Here is a 14,811-nt window from a genome sequence, read left to right as displayed (position 1 = left end):
GGATAAGCAGGGGTTAGCTGAGGGTGATTCTCTTTTATCCTGACTAGAGTGTGGGTCCTTGCATGGACAGGGGGTAACCTCACTGCTAACCAAAGACCCAATTTCTAACAGGTGGGAATCTGGACATCGGGACTTCTGGAAAGGATTGGATTCATGAACACTCACATTCTGGCTCAGATAATGGAAACTATGTTCTTTTTCATGCATGAAAATGTCACAAATACTGTACGTTTCCATACCCAAAGAAGGAGGGCACTTTTAACCCGGAAGACTCAGCGAAAAAGGATCCCTTTACCTTGGACTGGTGCGAATACGTGCAGCTTCAGTGCACTGTTATCCACGCAGTTTCTCCTCCCTCAAATGGTTACATAGGATGGCACACAAACACACTACCAGGCAATTGCTCTGTGAATATGGCTAATTCTGTCTTGCTTTTGCTGGAAATACACTGATCCATCTGTTCGTTACCAGCTCAGATGGACGATTACAACAATTCACTTAAAAGACGTCAGCTCAATAGAATTACTTGTGTTGAAAACATACATACATATCAGATGTAGAGCATTAAAACTACACATGGTGACAGTAAAACATATTATATATATGAACATTTAAACTCAAGGAATGCATCGGTTATTCATTTATCAGAACCATCATAATTAATAAGGATATATCTACATACATACCCAATTTATAAAATACGCCTGTATAAACTTTACTACTTCCAAAGTAACCAACAAGCTGATCGGAATGAGATTGTTGAAGAGAATGATGAAGGTCAAAAAATTCAGTCCAAAGTTGCTAGCTCCCCCATCTGTTTAAAATAAAGTAATACAAAATACTATTACAACTACAATATATCTTCTTTCTACAAATTCCATGAGTGTTAAACATTACTGAACAGCTGCAGTGTGGGTTCTACGTCCAGAAAGGAAATAACTCATGATATATCTTTAAAAATAACTGATTCCTGCAACTCAAACGCAATGTCACAAACAAGCAAACATGCAATAATTTGCTACAAAGGCATTTCAGATATGGTCCAGTTTGGTAGGTCTTATAATGTACAATGTTTGGCTCTTTAGTGTTTGAGAAAATTCTAGATGTTCAATGTCATTTGTTTCAGTGTTTCCAAAGGGTGGACACATCTTATTATGAAGAAAAGTGGTTCAATTCAGCTTTATTTTGGCATATGATACCATAAAAGCATACTAACAAAATTCACAAGTCTCTAAAAGAAATTGAGCATCTTAAAATCAAGAAAGTCAGACCCATAATAAAAATCATATCCTAGATGCCCCCAAAAGCATTTAATTTTAAGGTTCTAATATAAGGTTGCCAATCTAAATATTAAAAGATCAAGTTGTCGATAAAATATTATAACATACATAAAACTGGTCACCATTGGATTTTCTCAAGTCTGTAAAGTGCAAATTGGCAAGGAGTCAATACACATTTAAAATTGGCAAATTGGCAAGATGTCAATGTAGATATTTAAAATTGAAAGTTGTGATTAAAAAGTATATATTTTTTTAAAATAAACACCTTAAAATTTTCCAACGCAACTGTAATTATATATCTTAATAATAATACAAACAGCCAGTAGGGATTAGATCTCTCTAATAGTAGCAAAACTGCGTGACTGCGCTAATAAGTGACCATTATAAATATGGGGTTTATGCTTTTCCAGAAAGACATTTACCTCTAACATACCATACTGTTTCTAAAAAACCGTGCCGTTGCACATACCACCGTCGCATGTGGACTTGTTTTACAAATTCTAAGAGCCGAATGGCAATCCCTAATGCCCAATGATTTAAATAATGGTTTTATCCAGTAAGCCCTCTGTTTCTTATACCCCTTGCAAAAACAAAACATGTGCAACACTCTCTTGGGCCGTACATCCCATTGGGCAAAGGTCGATTGTGTTTTCCGTTTGTTTCCATCTTGATGTAAAAGCCTTCAGGGGTAGGGATCCAAGTCTGAATCTAATATAAAGTGCGAGTGCTAAGGGGTAGGTTATTATATCTATTTTATCTAAAAAATGCTCATATTCATAAGGGCACTTTGTTAATAGGAATGCCACTGTCAAACTGGGCGATGGAAATAATGCCATCTCATTTATTTGCCGGCTCGACCAATAGGCATCCTTCAAGATCTGGTTGGCATTCTTTGGAAGAACAGTAGGATGAGACCAGTACTGGTCCAGGCCTAGCTTAAGGAAAAGCATTTTGACATGGTTGCACCACGGAACTGTCTCTATATTGGGGGCTGTTAACACTGCTCTAAGCCAGAGTCTATACGGGTCTAGGATTTCTGTCGACCACTACCTAATCAAATATTGAAGTGGCCTTAGAGCAGCTAATTTTGCTATAGAATAGAGTTTTAAATCCATTCGTATGGGCAGAGTAGGAGAACTCAAAGGCAGTTTTAATAAAGTTTTCATATATGAATTTTCTGCTCTCTCCAATTCTTGCAAATTGTAGTATCCCCATAGCTCACCAACATAGATAACTCCTCCTCTGACCTGACTTTTATAGATTTCCATTGCCGGTAATGGAATATCTAGGTGATATAGCAGCAAATCTCACTATACCCCCTGCTTTTTGTTTCAAACACATATAGTACACTTTAGCAGATGAGGTGACCATTTGTGTGAGTCCTCCATCTTGATTCCTAAATAATCTAAATCCATTACTCTTTCTAAGATTTTCCCGTCAAGGATTATCGCTTTCCTCATCCTGCATTTTGGATCGCCAAACACCATATATTTAGTCTTAGATGCATTGAATTAGAGTCCATAATCCCTAAAAAAAACAACCAAAAATTCTCAAGCAACCTATTTAAGCCTGTAGCAGTTTGTTAAAGCAGTAGAGTGTAATCTGCAAACAAGAGACATGGTGTGGTGACTCCATCTAGTATTGGGGAATCATTTCCACCATCAAGCAAATAAGGTATGCATGAGTTTATGAAAAGCAAGAAGTGTGGGGGCTAATACACAACCCTGTCTCACACCTTTCTGTATGGGAAATTCCTTTGTAAATTCGCCATTTATTCCCCAACTTATTCTAGCATAACTTTCAGTATATAATTCATTGATCACATTTAAAAGGATCCTGGGACTCCAATCTTACCCACGATTTCCCATAGTTTATCTCGGGAAACCAGATCAAAAGCTGACTAAGCCTACAAAGGTGACAAAAAGTCTCCCCGGCTCTAGGTCAACAGTTTTCCATTTTATGGTTTTGAAATGAAAAATCTGATCTAGTGTGCTTGTTTTCTGCCTGAATCCTGCCTGCAGATGCTTTAAGGCACCATTATCCTTTATCCAATCCCTAAGCCTATCCAAAACTTGGAAGGAGAAGATCTTTTGTAGGTTGTCCAAAAGGCTTATTGGTCTATAGTTGCCTGGACTTGACCTGTCCCCTTTCTTATGGATTGGGACTATAATCACACCTCTTCATGTTCAGGGAATTTGGGACCCCACCAAAATAGAACTGGAGATGGCATTAATGTAAGGATACCAAAATTTGGGGTCCGATTTAAACACATCACAGAGAATTCCATCTAAACCCGGCGCTTTTCCTGATTTTTGTGATAGGGTCGCTCTCTGTTTCCCTCAAGGTGAAAGGTAAGAATATGCCTTTATCCAAAAACTCTTTCGCTATGGCAATCTTGTTATTTACAGGTACAGTTGTTTCCTGTTTGTAAAGATCTTTAAAATAATGCAGCCAGTTCTCAACGGAGATATGACAATCAGGTCTTGGGCTTTCATTGCACTCTCTAGTGGCAATCAAAAACCAAAATCGATTGGAGGATTTTTCCTTTTCCGCTAATAGTTGTTCTTGCCAAGTCTACTCCTCCCATTTGGTCTTGCAGGTCTTTTTTGTATGGGCATAATCACGTCATTCTAAGGTTAAGTTCTCTCTGTTATTTGCCCTTACTGAGTTTACTCTTGGCCTTTCTACACTCTTTATTATACCATCTAAAATTACTCCCCATGGGCTGCTTTTTCCCCTTATAAATTTCTAAGGAATAAATCCCTCAGAGAGGGAAAAAAAAAAAATTGTCTGTCCATAAGGTGTGTAGATGACCTTGTAGATGCTGCGCCTGCGGAAGAGTAGTTGAGTTAATGCATGCAGTTTGACCATTAGACCACTGGATTTGGCAAAGGTCTCCCATCTAATTGAGCGTTTGTTGTGTGTTACTAAAATAGGGAGCATGCCTTTGCATTCGCGCTGCACATTAGCATTGGTCGTGAGCCACCTCTCACACTGTACTAAAATGGGAGAATGATCACTACTACGTTGTTCCCCCCACCTTGAGATCTCTAAATTCATGCCAAATCCTAACATCAATCAAAACAAATTCAATGTGTCTATTGTAAGTCCCTCTAAAAAAGGTCAGTTTGCAGGTATTTCAGAGGGAAACCGCCCATTTCCCAGACGAAGTCCATGTATTACAATAAGATCGATCACCTGAAGAGCCCTGGTGCTAGCTTTGTGCTGGTTCCTTGTCGAAAAGTAAGGGGGAATTCCCCGTTGGGGATCAGCAAGTTGAATTAAATCCGAAAAGAGAGACACATTCAGGTCTCCAGCTATAAGAATGCAGTGGGTAGAAAGGAATTGCAAAACCAGAGCACTCAGCATACTAATAGTACCGGTGGTTTGGTTAGGTGGACATGGTCTGTTGCATACATTGACACATAGAAGCTTGGGGCCCTGGGTTAATTTTACAGAAATTGCCAATATGTCACATGAATCAACATATATTTCCCTAATTTCCCCTGCCAGAAGAATGTTTATCCATGTGAGAAGTACTCCCGCTGCCCACCCGGCCCTGATGGTCTTGCAAAATGAAATGAACCCCTGTCTGAAGATATTCGAGTTGGACCAGGTCTCCTGAAAAAGACAAACATTAAAAGTATCAATGAACTGCCCCCACCCAGGATCTATGATCTTACTACAAATACCAGCTATATTCCATGAAATTAATTCGGAGTCAGAGGATCCTGGCCTCACAGAAGATCCCTTTGTGCAACCTGAAGTAGGTGTAAGATTTGACTGCGCATTTATAGCTGCCACATTTATGTGCTCAACCTAATCCATAGTTCTAGCTGATGGTTGATCAAAGGATGATTGAATGCCTGGCCCTGGTATTGGATAGGTGGACAAGGATAGTGATAGTTAATCAATGTCAGAAAGATTATCATGTTGCAGTAGAAACTCAGTCGCCTGCAAGTGTACTGGCGAAAACAAGGAGGTACTCACAGTCCCTGTTCCATTTGGGCCTTCTTGCGGAGCGCTGCTGTTTCTTATGAATCATGCAATTTTAAGTATTTTCCTAAAGTTGTAGGTTGCTCCCTTTCGTATTCCATAACAGATAGATTGCCCATATTGTCCGAAGCAATATCAGAAACAGGAAAATCCACCAGAACATCTGCTCGGTGCACCGGGCGTGAAGAACTAAGAACAATGTTCGAACCATTCCTAAGGGGGTTTCGTAACTCTAAAGCTAACAGGCCATCCACTAGTGTGGGACACATAAGTGTTAATTCTATTGTATCCCAACGCCCTGATGTTACTGTATAGCGCGTGCAGAAATAATATCCGAAAGTATTATGGATCTACACTGCCGGACATGTCTAATCCAGTGGATGACTTTGTTCTTTAAGGACAAGCTACTTTCGCGTTCTAAAGGCGACACTGGTTGTACATTACACAAAGATTTGTTGGGCCCTGTCATGTATCTTTGTAGGTGAAACTATATGAGAGTAATTGCGAGAGCTACTTGCTTGAGAGCCAAACTCTAGCTATGGCTTCCTTTTGTACTCTTAGTCGAGAATCTGATACAATGGTCAGGGAAGAACTTACTGCAGCAGTCGGCTTATGAAGTGGTCAGTCAATAGAGACCTCTTGTTTTCATGGTTGGTCAACACAGGGGCAGGGCAATCGCTTTGGATAATTTGGTTTCTTGTGCCCCTATCCGGCAGGTGCAAGAGATTCTGCACCTCCTCCATCATTTGTCTAAGTTCTCTAATTTCTTCTCTTAAATTTAAGATGGAGTCCTTGTCTTCGCAAGAGGAAATTTGGGTATGCGTTTGGCAGGCTATTTTCACATCTTGGTTCAAAATGTCAATGCCCTGAAAATCTACAGAAGACCCCAAGGGTAGGAAACGATTTGAACAAGGAATCTCATAAATGGTTGAGCTACATGGGGGCAACGTCCCTCAAGCTCCCTTGGAGATAATTGTTGGGCCCACTACCAATAGTAGGTTTATCACACGCCCCTGGGGTGGGCTCCACAGATGCCATTGTTACTTTAAAACCCAAATCTCCCTTGTTCTTTGACTTGGGTTTGAAGAAGGAGGAAAGAGGGGCACTTTTCCTACTATCGTGTGCCTGTTGTTCTTTCCCATTTAACATAGATTCAACTTCTTAAATCAAGGTATCTATCTGGTTGGTAACACAATTTTGAGCATTACGGAAAGTAGTGTTGATTTTTGGGACTTTTGGCAAAGCTGCGCCTATTGCAGGGCTCCCTTTAGCCTTGCGCTTGCCCATATCCAATTAAGTAACAGACGTCAGGGAGGATTTAATGTATGTAAAAAGAAAAAGAGGGTGGCCCAGCCCGGCTTCCTTCAGTCTCCGAGGGTGCAGACGGGCCTGCTCTTGGCCCAGGTGTGCTCGCGCACATCCCGCGCAGCGGGGCAGACAGCCACAGTAAGCGCCTCTGGGCGTAAGAGGAACGGCAGGGGCGGCTTCCGGCCACTAGGGTGTCTGGGGGATGAAGTCCTGTGTCCCCGGGCCTCCCCTCTATTCGTCCCTCGCAGTGGGGCAGACAGCCACACTTTAAGCGCCTCCGGGTGCAAGAGGAATGGCAGGGGTGGCTTTCTGTCGCAAGGGTGTCTGGGGGATGAAGTCCTGTGTCCCCCGGGCCTCTGCTCTATTTGTCCCGCGCAGCCAGACACAATTTAAGCGCCTCCGGGTGCAAGAGGAACGGCAGGGGTGGCTTCCTGCTGCTAGGGTGTCTAGGGGATGAAGTCCTGAGTCCCCCGGGCCTCCGCTCTATTCGTACTGTGCAGCAGGGCAGACAGCCACAGTTTAAGCACCTTCGGGAGCAAGAGAAATGGCAGGGGCAGCTTCCTGCTGCTAGGGTGTCTGGGGGATGAAGTCCTGTGTCCCCCGGGCCTCCGCTCTATTCTACTGAAGAAAAGTGACTTTGTTCAAAGAATAGGCTCACTTCAAACTCAAACAAATTTTACATAATTGTGACACTGTTTAGGCATGGGTATCTTCAGAAGAAGCTCACTGGCAAAGGATGGACCATTAGACCCTGATATGGAGTATTTTATGGCATTGCATAATTACAAACAGGCATCATCTGGTGGCCCCTTCCTTTTTCATCTTACGCTCTTCCCGCAAGCCATCAGATCCCTTCGGCTGTATGTTAAGCCAACTAGCTCCCTGTTTGCTTGGTTTGGCTTTAATTTTATACACAGCAGTCAACTAACTAGGATGAATTACAAATATACACAACACTTTTGACCTCATCTGCCACACACAGGAATGCATTTTACCATAAAGTCAATTTGCTTCATAGTGTAATGATATAATGATCTTTCAACAAAAGGCATGTTTAGTACTCTGCACGACCGATTAGGACCACTTCCAAGAGTGTGGCACGCTGAATTTGCTATCTGTGTTGTCAAAGTGTTTGAGGTCTCTAGATTTTGCCATGGGCCTCCTTGTTTTAGCATGGGGACTATGTGTTGAGGTCAGGGTTTTGAAAGGAACTGAGAAGATGCTTGCCCAATCCAACTTGAGAAGGTTAGAAAATTATATGTGGTGTATCTCTCTGAAAATCAGGTACAGGGTAGTGCTCTTACTGTGGGATGGTGAGCCTCAATGTTGTAATATGTTGTTGCCCAGTAGAAGAAAACGGAGGAGAGGTATGTGAGTGTCTGCCTTTAGAGGCTGAAATCGTCCATGAACATATTAACACAATAGGAGGTGAGCTGATCAGAGATATAGTTAAACAAATTTTCAACTACACGTTTTGTTGCCAGGTGGGCAGTAACAGATTTCCGTTTAGATGTTGTGTTTGAAATTCCCACGGCAAAGGCATTGATATAAGGATAAAGGGTTTCTCTCAAACCTGCCAGTTTTTTTTCCTCTAAAGAGGTGGTAGATGTTGTATCCTAGTGGTTGGGGTGTGGAGGATGAGTAAAACTTGCTTTCCATGAGTCCAACAGCGTCACAGTCACTGTGTTGGATGAGGGCGGGATGGAAGATACATGAGAGATTCAGACCTGCCGGTGAGGAGGATAACTTTGATATTGTGTGTAGGAGATGGAATTTGTGGTGAGAGGGGTTAATTCTGCTTATGTTGCTTGGGAGAATGATCTTTGGGTTCATGATATCTGGCTGTGGACATCGATAATAAGATGTGCTGTAATCTAGGAGTATTCAGATGTGTGACCTATGTTAGTGGTAATGTGTGTAAAGGAATGCTCTGAAAGATGGGGTTCGTCTTGCAGGTTGAACTCCTCTGGTGTACCAGGAGTAGGTGTGTCAATTGTGACAAGGAGTGATGAGACATGCTAGGTGAGCAGTCTCCTGAGAACAAAGATCTTCTGCTTGAGAGAGATGGCAGGTGTAATTTGCAGATACTGAATCATCTTATACAAGTAATCGAGCTTCATTTTGATAGCAAGTAGTTCATATTTTGGAGTGGGTACAAGCCTTAATCTCTGGTTAGTGCTAAATGGCTGTCAGGACTTATGAGGTGAATAATCACACCTCACATATGAATCATGCTTTTGACCACTGATCAAGAAAAGCAGATTAAGTATGGGATCTCCATGGTGTAACATGTGTACGTGAGTATACTAGCACATTCGGTTGACACTTAAAATGAGTTGCAGTATGACCCTTGGTGCAACATGAGTATGAGAGAGGAATACCTTTAGAAGCACAAATCACAATTAGATGTAAAATCACTTTTGGGTGCTAAACTAGCCCTGCTGCAAAGAAAGCAGCATTATGACATTTTGGCTCAAAGTCACAATATCCGGAGTGTGAAAGCACATTTTGGAGCATAAATTAAATTATGCAGTAACATATTCAGAAACAAAAAAGCACATTTAGGAGGAAAAACAAGTTTAGGTGGAAAATCACCATTGGTGCAGCATCAACAGGTGTGTGGAAAACGTTTAGGCATAAAAATGCCTCTCCTCTGAAGTGCAGGTTCACAACAATGTACTAGTCTTGCACTGCAATAGGAACCAGTTCGTAGGCATGCCGTCTAATACACTGCATGCCCAAGCAGCAAACAGCGATGATAAAATACTCTGTTTCCTTTATCTAAAACGTGAAAGACACTTTCTTCAAGCATTAGCTGAAGGAAGCTGAGTAAACAAACAATGGCTAGAGAGGGGACCAAAAGTTGCTTTTCTGTGCATGTCATGAGTTCTAATAGACAGCTAGAGTTGTCTGTAACCAGATGGAAAAAAATGTCTACAGAACAGAATGGTGGTGGTTTATAAATCACAATAATTACACAAAAACCTAGCTCAAAAGCACCCCTTTCTTTGACCTTAGGAGGATGAAGGGCTAGTTGGCCTACTTGGATTCAAACCAATAGTGAGGTTATCCCAGAATTTTAGAAAGAAACGAATCCACTGAGTTATCTCCTTGCTCCCAGGGAAACCTGTAACTTATGGAATTAAGTATTTTCAGTCGTAAAATGTTCAAGGTCACTGTATTGTCCATCCTTCAAAGCTTGCGGATTTCACAAACAATGCATCTCCACCCCTTTCTCATCTCTGGGCAGGAGAATGTACAGTGAGCACCGTTTAGCAGTGGTATCCAGCAGCTTTTTAAAGAGGTCACAAAAGGACAATATTTTGCATGCAGTCATGATCGCCCAGCATGATGGCTTAGTAGACTGATGTGCCCAGTGCGGCTACAGGTTCAAATATTGACTGGAGCGTTCACAAAATAAATAGTAGCTGTGTAACAAATTAGCATGAGAAAAGCCAATAGATCTCGCCTTTTGAACCTAATGGTTTTGCCACTGCAACACAAAATCACTGATGCCGTGCAGTATGGCTGAAGACTGTTTTTTAAAAAAACAGTAATTTGTCCAACTGCATCATTTTAAAAATTCTTATCTACCTATCTGAGATAGATGAGTAGATAAAAAGAAAACAAAAGTACAAAAGTATTTTTTAAAGTAAGCAGGGAGAGGAAACACAGGGAGGCAGAAGCAAGACAGGGTGGTGCACAAGCAACAGGAAAATCAAAAGTAACACTGAAGGCGCGCATCCCAGGGAAACAAAAAAGAGGATATGGGATGGGGAGAAACAAATCAGAAGGCGTGGGAGAGGGGTGGAGAAACTGGGGAAGAAGATAAGCAACATGAAGAGTAGGGGTGAAGTCGAAACAAAACAGGCAAGAGAAGAGTCATGGAGCTGCGGGGTAGAAGCACACAGGTGAAAAAGCAATGGGGGTAGCATACGAGAATGAGCGCATGACAGAAGGAAGCAGTGGAGTTGCATATGGGCAACAGGGACAAAACAGCATGCAGGGAGGAAAGAGCAGTGCGCAGAGGGAAGGAGAAAGCACACTAGGAAGAGAGCTAGATACACATGCACTCTTGTGTAGTGCTTTCGACTAAAAAGAAAAAGAAGATCCACAAAAGAGAGCAGAGGAAGCATAGAAGCTAGCCAATCCAAAAGATGATAAAGAGACTATGCTGCATGGGAGGGACAGACACAAGATGGACAAGGCAAGCCATTGAATAAAAAGAAGGTAAATGAGAGTGACAGGAAATCTAACAAATAGTAAGTAACAGGCTGTATGTTTCTAGTAAGCCCAACGTATGTCTTGCAACAGTCAGCACATGTGCTGTCTAGTAGTCTCCTATTAAAAGGCCTATCATTAGGAGAACATGTGGGAGTCTGGGTATATCCAGCAGCCCCATCGTTGAAGTCAAAATACCAGATTTCTAGAAAAGGAAATAGGTGGTTACATTATAATAGGACATAAAAAAACAGCACTTCTCGTTTGCCTGTAGTCCCCTATTATCAGCATGATATTCCAAAGCAATGCTGGCAGAAGTTACTATTGAAATTCAGAAATCATTCTGTCAATGGCTGGGTAAGGCGGGTGTAAAACCTGTAATTTGTAATTCAAGTTTACATCATTCACCAAGAGATGCAGAAAAACTAAACAAAACAAAGGACACAATTTCCAAGCTTTTAGTTAAAAGCCCCAAATATACAAGTCAAAGACCTATACCTACAATTAGGGCTCCGAGTTTAATGGTATTTATTTATTTGACATTTCCGTCTCTATTTATACCCTTTTTTTTGCTAATTTTATCAGTACTTATCCAGAGTTATTCTGGATTTTGTGAAAAAATAAAACTGAGGCTAGTATAGTTCCACGTTTAACCAATAAATGCATGCTCTTAATTGAATGCCTGACATATTTTCAAGTCAAGAACACCCACAAATGATAAATCAATACAGTTATAAGAACACACAAACATTTTAGTTTTAACCTGGTGCATATATGCTGCTGTTTGCACATCGTTATTAAAATCACTCTATTTTTGTTTTCATTCATGCCTATCAATACACACAACTATTGGCCCGGCAGTCATTTAGAATCACTTCTAAATACAACCTTTTTTCAGTTTTTATGCAGATTTAAAAATAAATATAGATGGGGAAAAATAGTTTTCTGTATGGTTTAATGTCTGTAAAAGTCAGTAAAAACGGAAAATAGAGAGCCCTACCTATAATGTGTGCAGAATCTTTAATTAGTAGGCATATATCCCCAAAACACAACTAAATCTACACCAATCAGAATTAAAAACACATATACTTCCTCCAATGAACTTACACCCCCCCCCCCCCCCCGAGGAAAGAATGCAGAAGTGTGTTTTTTCATTAGCACAGAAAACACGTTTTTACTTCAGAGCAAAAACATTTTCCCAGTAATTGTGTAGAGGGGTGGGTGTGAGGGAAGGGTGTGGGGGTTTGTGGGAGAGGGGCTATGGTTTTTTTTTCAGGTCATGGTTACTTTTCAAAGCCAGGAAGCACACTTGAGGAGGGGAAGAGTGTGACGATTTAGATCCACCAGGGCTGGGGTGGGGGAAGGAATGGGGTGGGGGAAGGAATGGGGTCGGGGAAGGAATGGGGAGGGTGCAGGAATGGGTCATTGCTTCTGCTAGCCTGGGGGGTCTATCCTATTTAGAGAACTCCACCTGCGTGGAGGGATCTCTGCATTGTGAGAGGAGTTGCCACTGTGGCTGCTCTCCTCACAGATCACCATGTTTAAAGGGCCTGATCAGCAACATTTTCGGACTGAGATAATAAATTGCCCAAAGTGCGAGTGTTTAATAAAGAGATATTAAATCACTCTGCGCAGCAGAATTTATTAAATCAGCACATACATCACCAATTGTCAACAGCATGCAAGTTCTTTCAAGGAAAGGGCTGGAAACATTCTGATGGATCAGAGGAGAGGTAGAGGTACATGTATAAAGGACAGGTATGTAGTAATAATTATAGGAATTACAAGTGTGCCTTTAGACATATTAATTAACAATGTTATCATGGTACTAATTGAGAATCCTTCTAGAGGCCCGTAAACACCTCATGTTACGGTCACCCACATTAATAATACTATTACATGGCTGAATATTGCATTCACTGTTATTACAGTTGTGACCGTTACATCTGAAGAACTTTCTCTGTGCCCTTTGGGGAGGAGAATTTGTACCAAAGCTCCAGGTTTAACACTGAGGGCCTGATTTAGAACTCAGCGGGCGGGTTACTCCGTCACAACAGTGACGGATATCCAATCCGCCATAATTTAAATCCCATTATGTCCTAAGGGATTCAGATTTTGGCAGATGGGAAATCCATCACTGTTGAGACAGAGTAACCCATCTGCCGAGTTCTAAATCAGGCCCTGAGTTTTTTAACTCCATGACAAGAGTTATATCTCGTCTTATAACTGGACTTGTGAACATCAATCTTTTCCATGATTTTCCATCAATCAGCTTCAGTAATTCTGCCTCCCTTCATCTAGTTCATAATATCAGTTTCCCTCCTTTGAAAAGTCACAAATGGAGAAATATCTTAACACTGTTGGGTGTGGTATGATAATCCAACATCAATATGTGCAAAGCCCTCTTGACACCTATACCATTCGCACATGCTCTTCTGACACAATCTTTAATCATGCAGCTCGTTCTCTCTACAAGTCCGTTGGCTTTGGGACAGTATAAGGTAGTTTTAAGGTGGCTGATGGACCATCTCTTTGACAAAGATTTTCTTAATGTACATCGTGTTTGAACCCCATTGTGTTTGATGAGAACCTTAGGAATGCCGTCAGTGTAGAAAACTGCACAAAGGAACTTTATCAGAATTTGTGTAGTAATATAATGTGCATATTACACTAATCCAGCTGGGGTGAAAATCATAATTATGAACTTTTTTAGAGAAATGCTTGTCTATTGAGGTCTAAAGCAACCTGAACCCTTAGTTCCTGGAGTATTTTTATAGGACAGAAGGGTGTTCTCCTTATCACTTTGGTTTTATCACTGGCCGCACAATTGTAGTAAAACTTATCCTTGTTCTCTACCACAGAAAGTAAACCAGGCAACAAGTAAGTTGACCCGACCTTAGACTTCGTTAAGCTCCTTCCCAAATGGCCTATTCGTGCCAGATCAACATTTTCTTCTTGCGATTATACTGAACGAATGAGTTTGGTACCTCTGAAATTTTTACATTTACCCACACTAAGTTCATTCCTAACCTCCCAGTATCTGGTTAAACTACCTGGAAGGTCATCGCAGCTCTTTGGCCACCCTGACCTGATTATTTCACCAGTTCAAGTAATTCTTCACCGGATGCCATGCACTTTTTCCATTCATCTTCTTGCAAGCCTACAAAATCAAGCAACAGCATGTTTTCATCATTCAGAACCTCGTCCTCATTGATCGTTTTCAACGAAAAACATGACAAGCCGCAACATTTTTGTTTCCAAGAAAATATCCATCCTTAAAATTATATGCCTTTAGGCCCAGTCACCAGCAGGAAATTCTCGGAGTAGAGCTAGCCATTTGGAGGTGGAAACATAAGTTCAGGGTTTGTGGTCTGTTTTGACCACAAAAGGAATTTTCCATAAAAATAACTTGAAGTGGCTGATAGCCCAGAAGTATGCACAAGCCTCTCTCAACAACGTAATAGTTGTATTCAGACCCTTTTAAAACCCCTGATGCAAAGGCAATGTTTTGCCTCCCACCATTTGTGTTAAGGTGGCACTTGAGCCTTTGGAGCTAGCATCAGTAGTCAAAATGGTTAATTTAGACAAGTCAATGAAATTGCCAGCAAGGTGCAGAATACGAACGCAATCTGTAAGTTTGTGATTTGTTCCACCCACCTTAGATAGCTTTAAGGGTGACCTTGTTTAATTCTGTAAAATAAAACAAAAATAATATAATTTGATTGTAAACACTGTCAAGATATTACAGAAATTACCCTTTTCATAACTCACTAAAAATCTCTTCCATCTTCAGAGCAGTCCTAACAGCCACACCAGGCAGGAATATAGGGGCATTTATTTCTGTGGTAAAATAAACGTGATAAATCACCACACTGAAAATTAATTTACAACCAGTCATGTCAGAGATTTTTGCAGGGCACTGGTCTACAACTTCTAGGCACCCTTACAGAATGAGGATCTTTTCCTACCCTTGAAAGAAAAATGTTCTGCATGTTTAGAAAAAACA

General features: G+C 41.1%; 1 protein-coding gene across 5 annotated transcripts in view; it reads right to left on the bottom strand.

The window, feature by feature from the left end:
* Window positions 1-14,811, bottom strand: part of ATP8A1 (ATPase phospholipid transporting 8A1) — a 944,803-nt gene that overhangs the window by 598,619 nt on the left and 331,373 nt on the right. For all 5 annotated transcript variants that reach the window (XR_011194335.1, XM_069201769.1, XM_069201775.1 and 2 more), the window contains exon 12: window positions 687-814. Coding sequence is in view for 4 of the 5 variants with exons in the window: in XM_069201769.1 (XP_069057870.1) it covers window positions 687-814 (128 nt within the window). In the remaining variant the exon portion in view is untranslated. The remainder of the gene's footprint in view (window positions 1-686; window positions 815-14,811) is intronic.

Source organism: Pleurodeles waltl, chromosome 1_2, assembly GCF_031143425.1.
Source record: "Pleurodeles waltl isolate 20211129_DDA chromosome 1_2, aPleWal1.hap1.20221129, whole genome shotgun sequence".
NCBI lineage: Eukaryota > Metazoa > Chordata > Amphibia > Caudata > Salamandridae > Pleurodeles > Pleurodeles waltl.
Note: the sequence above shows the minus strand (reverse complement) of the source record. Positions and strands in the feature narration are given on the sequence as shown.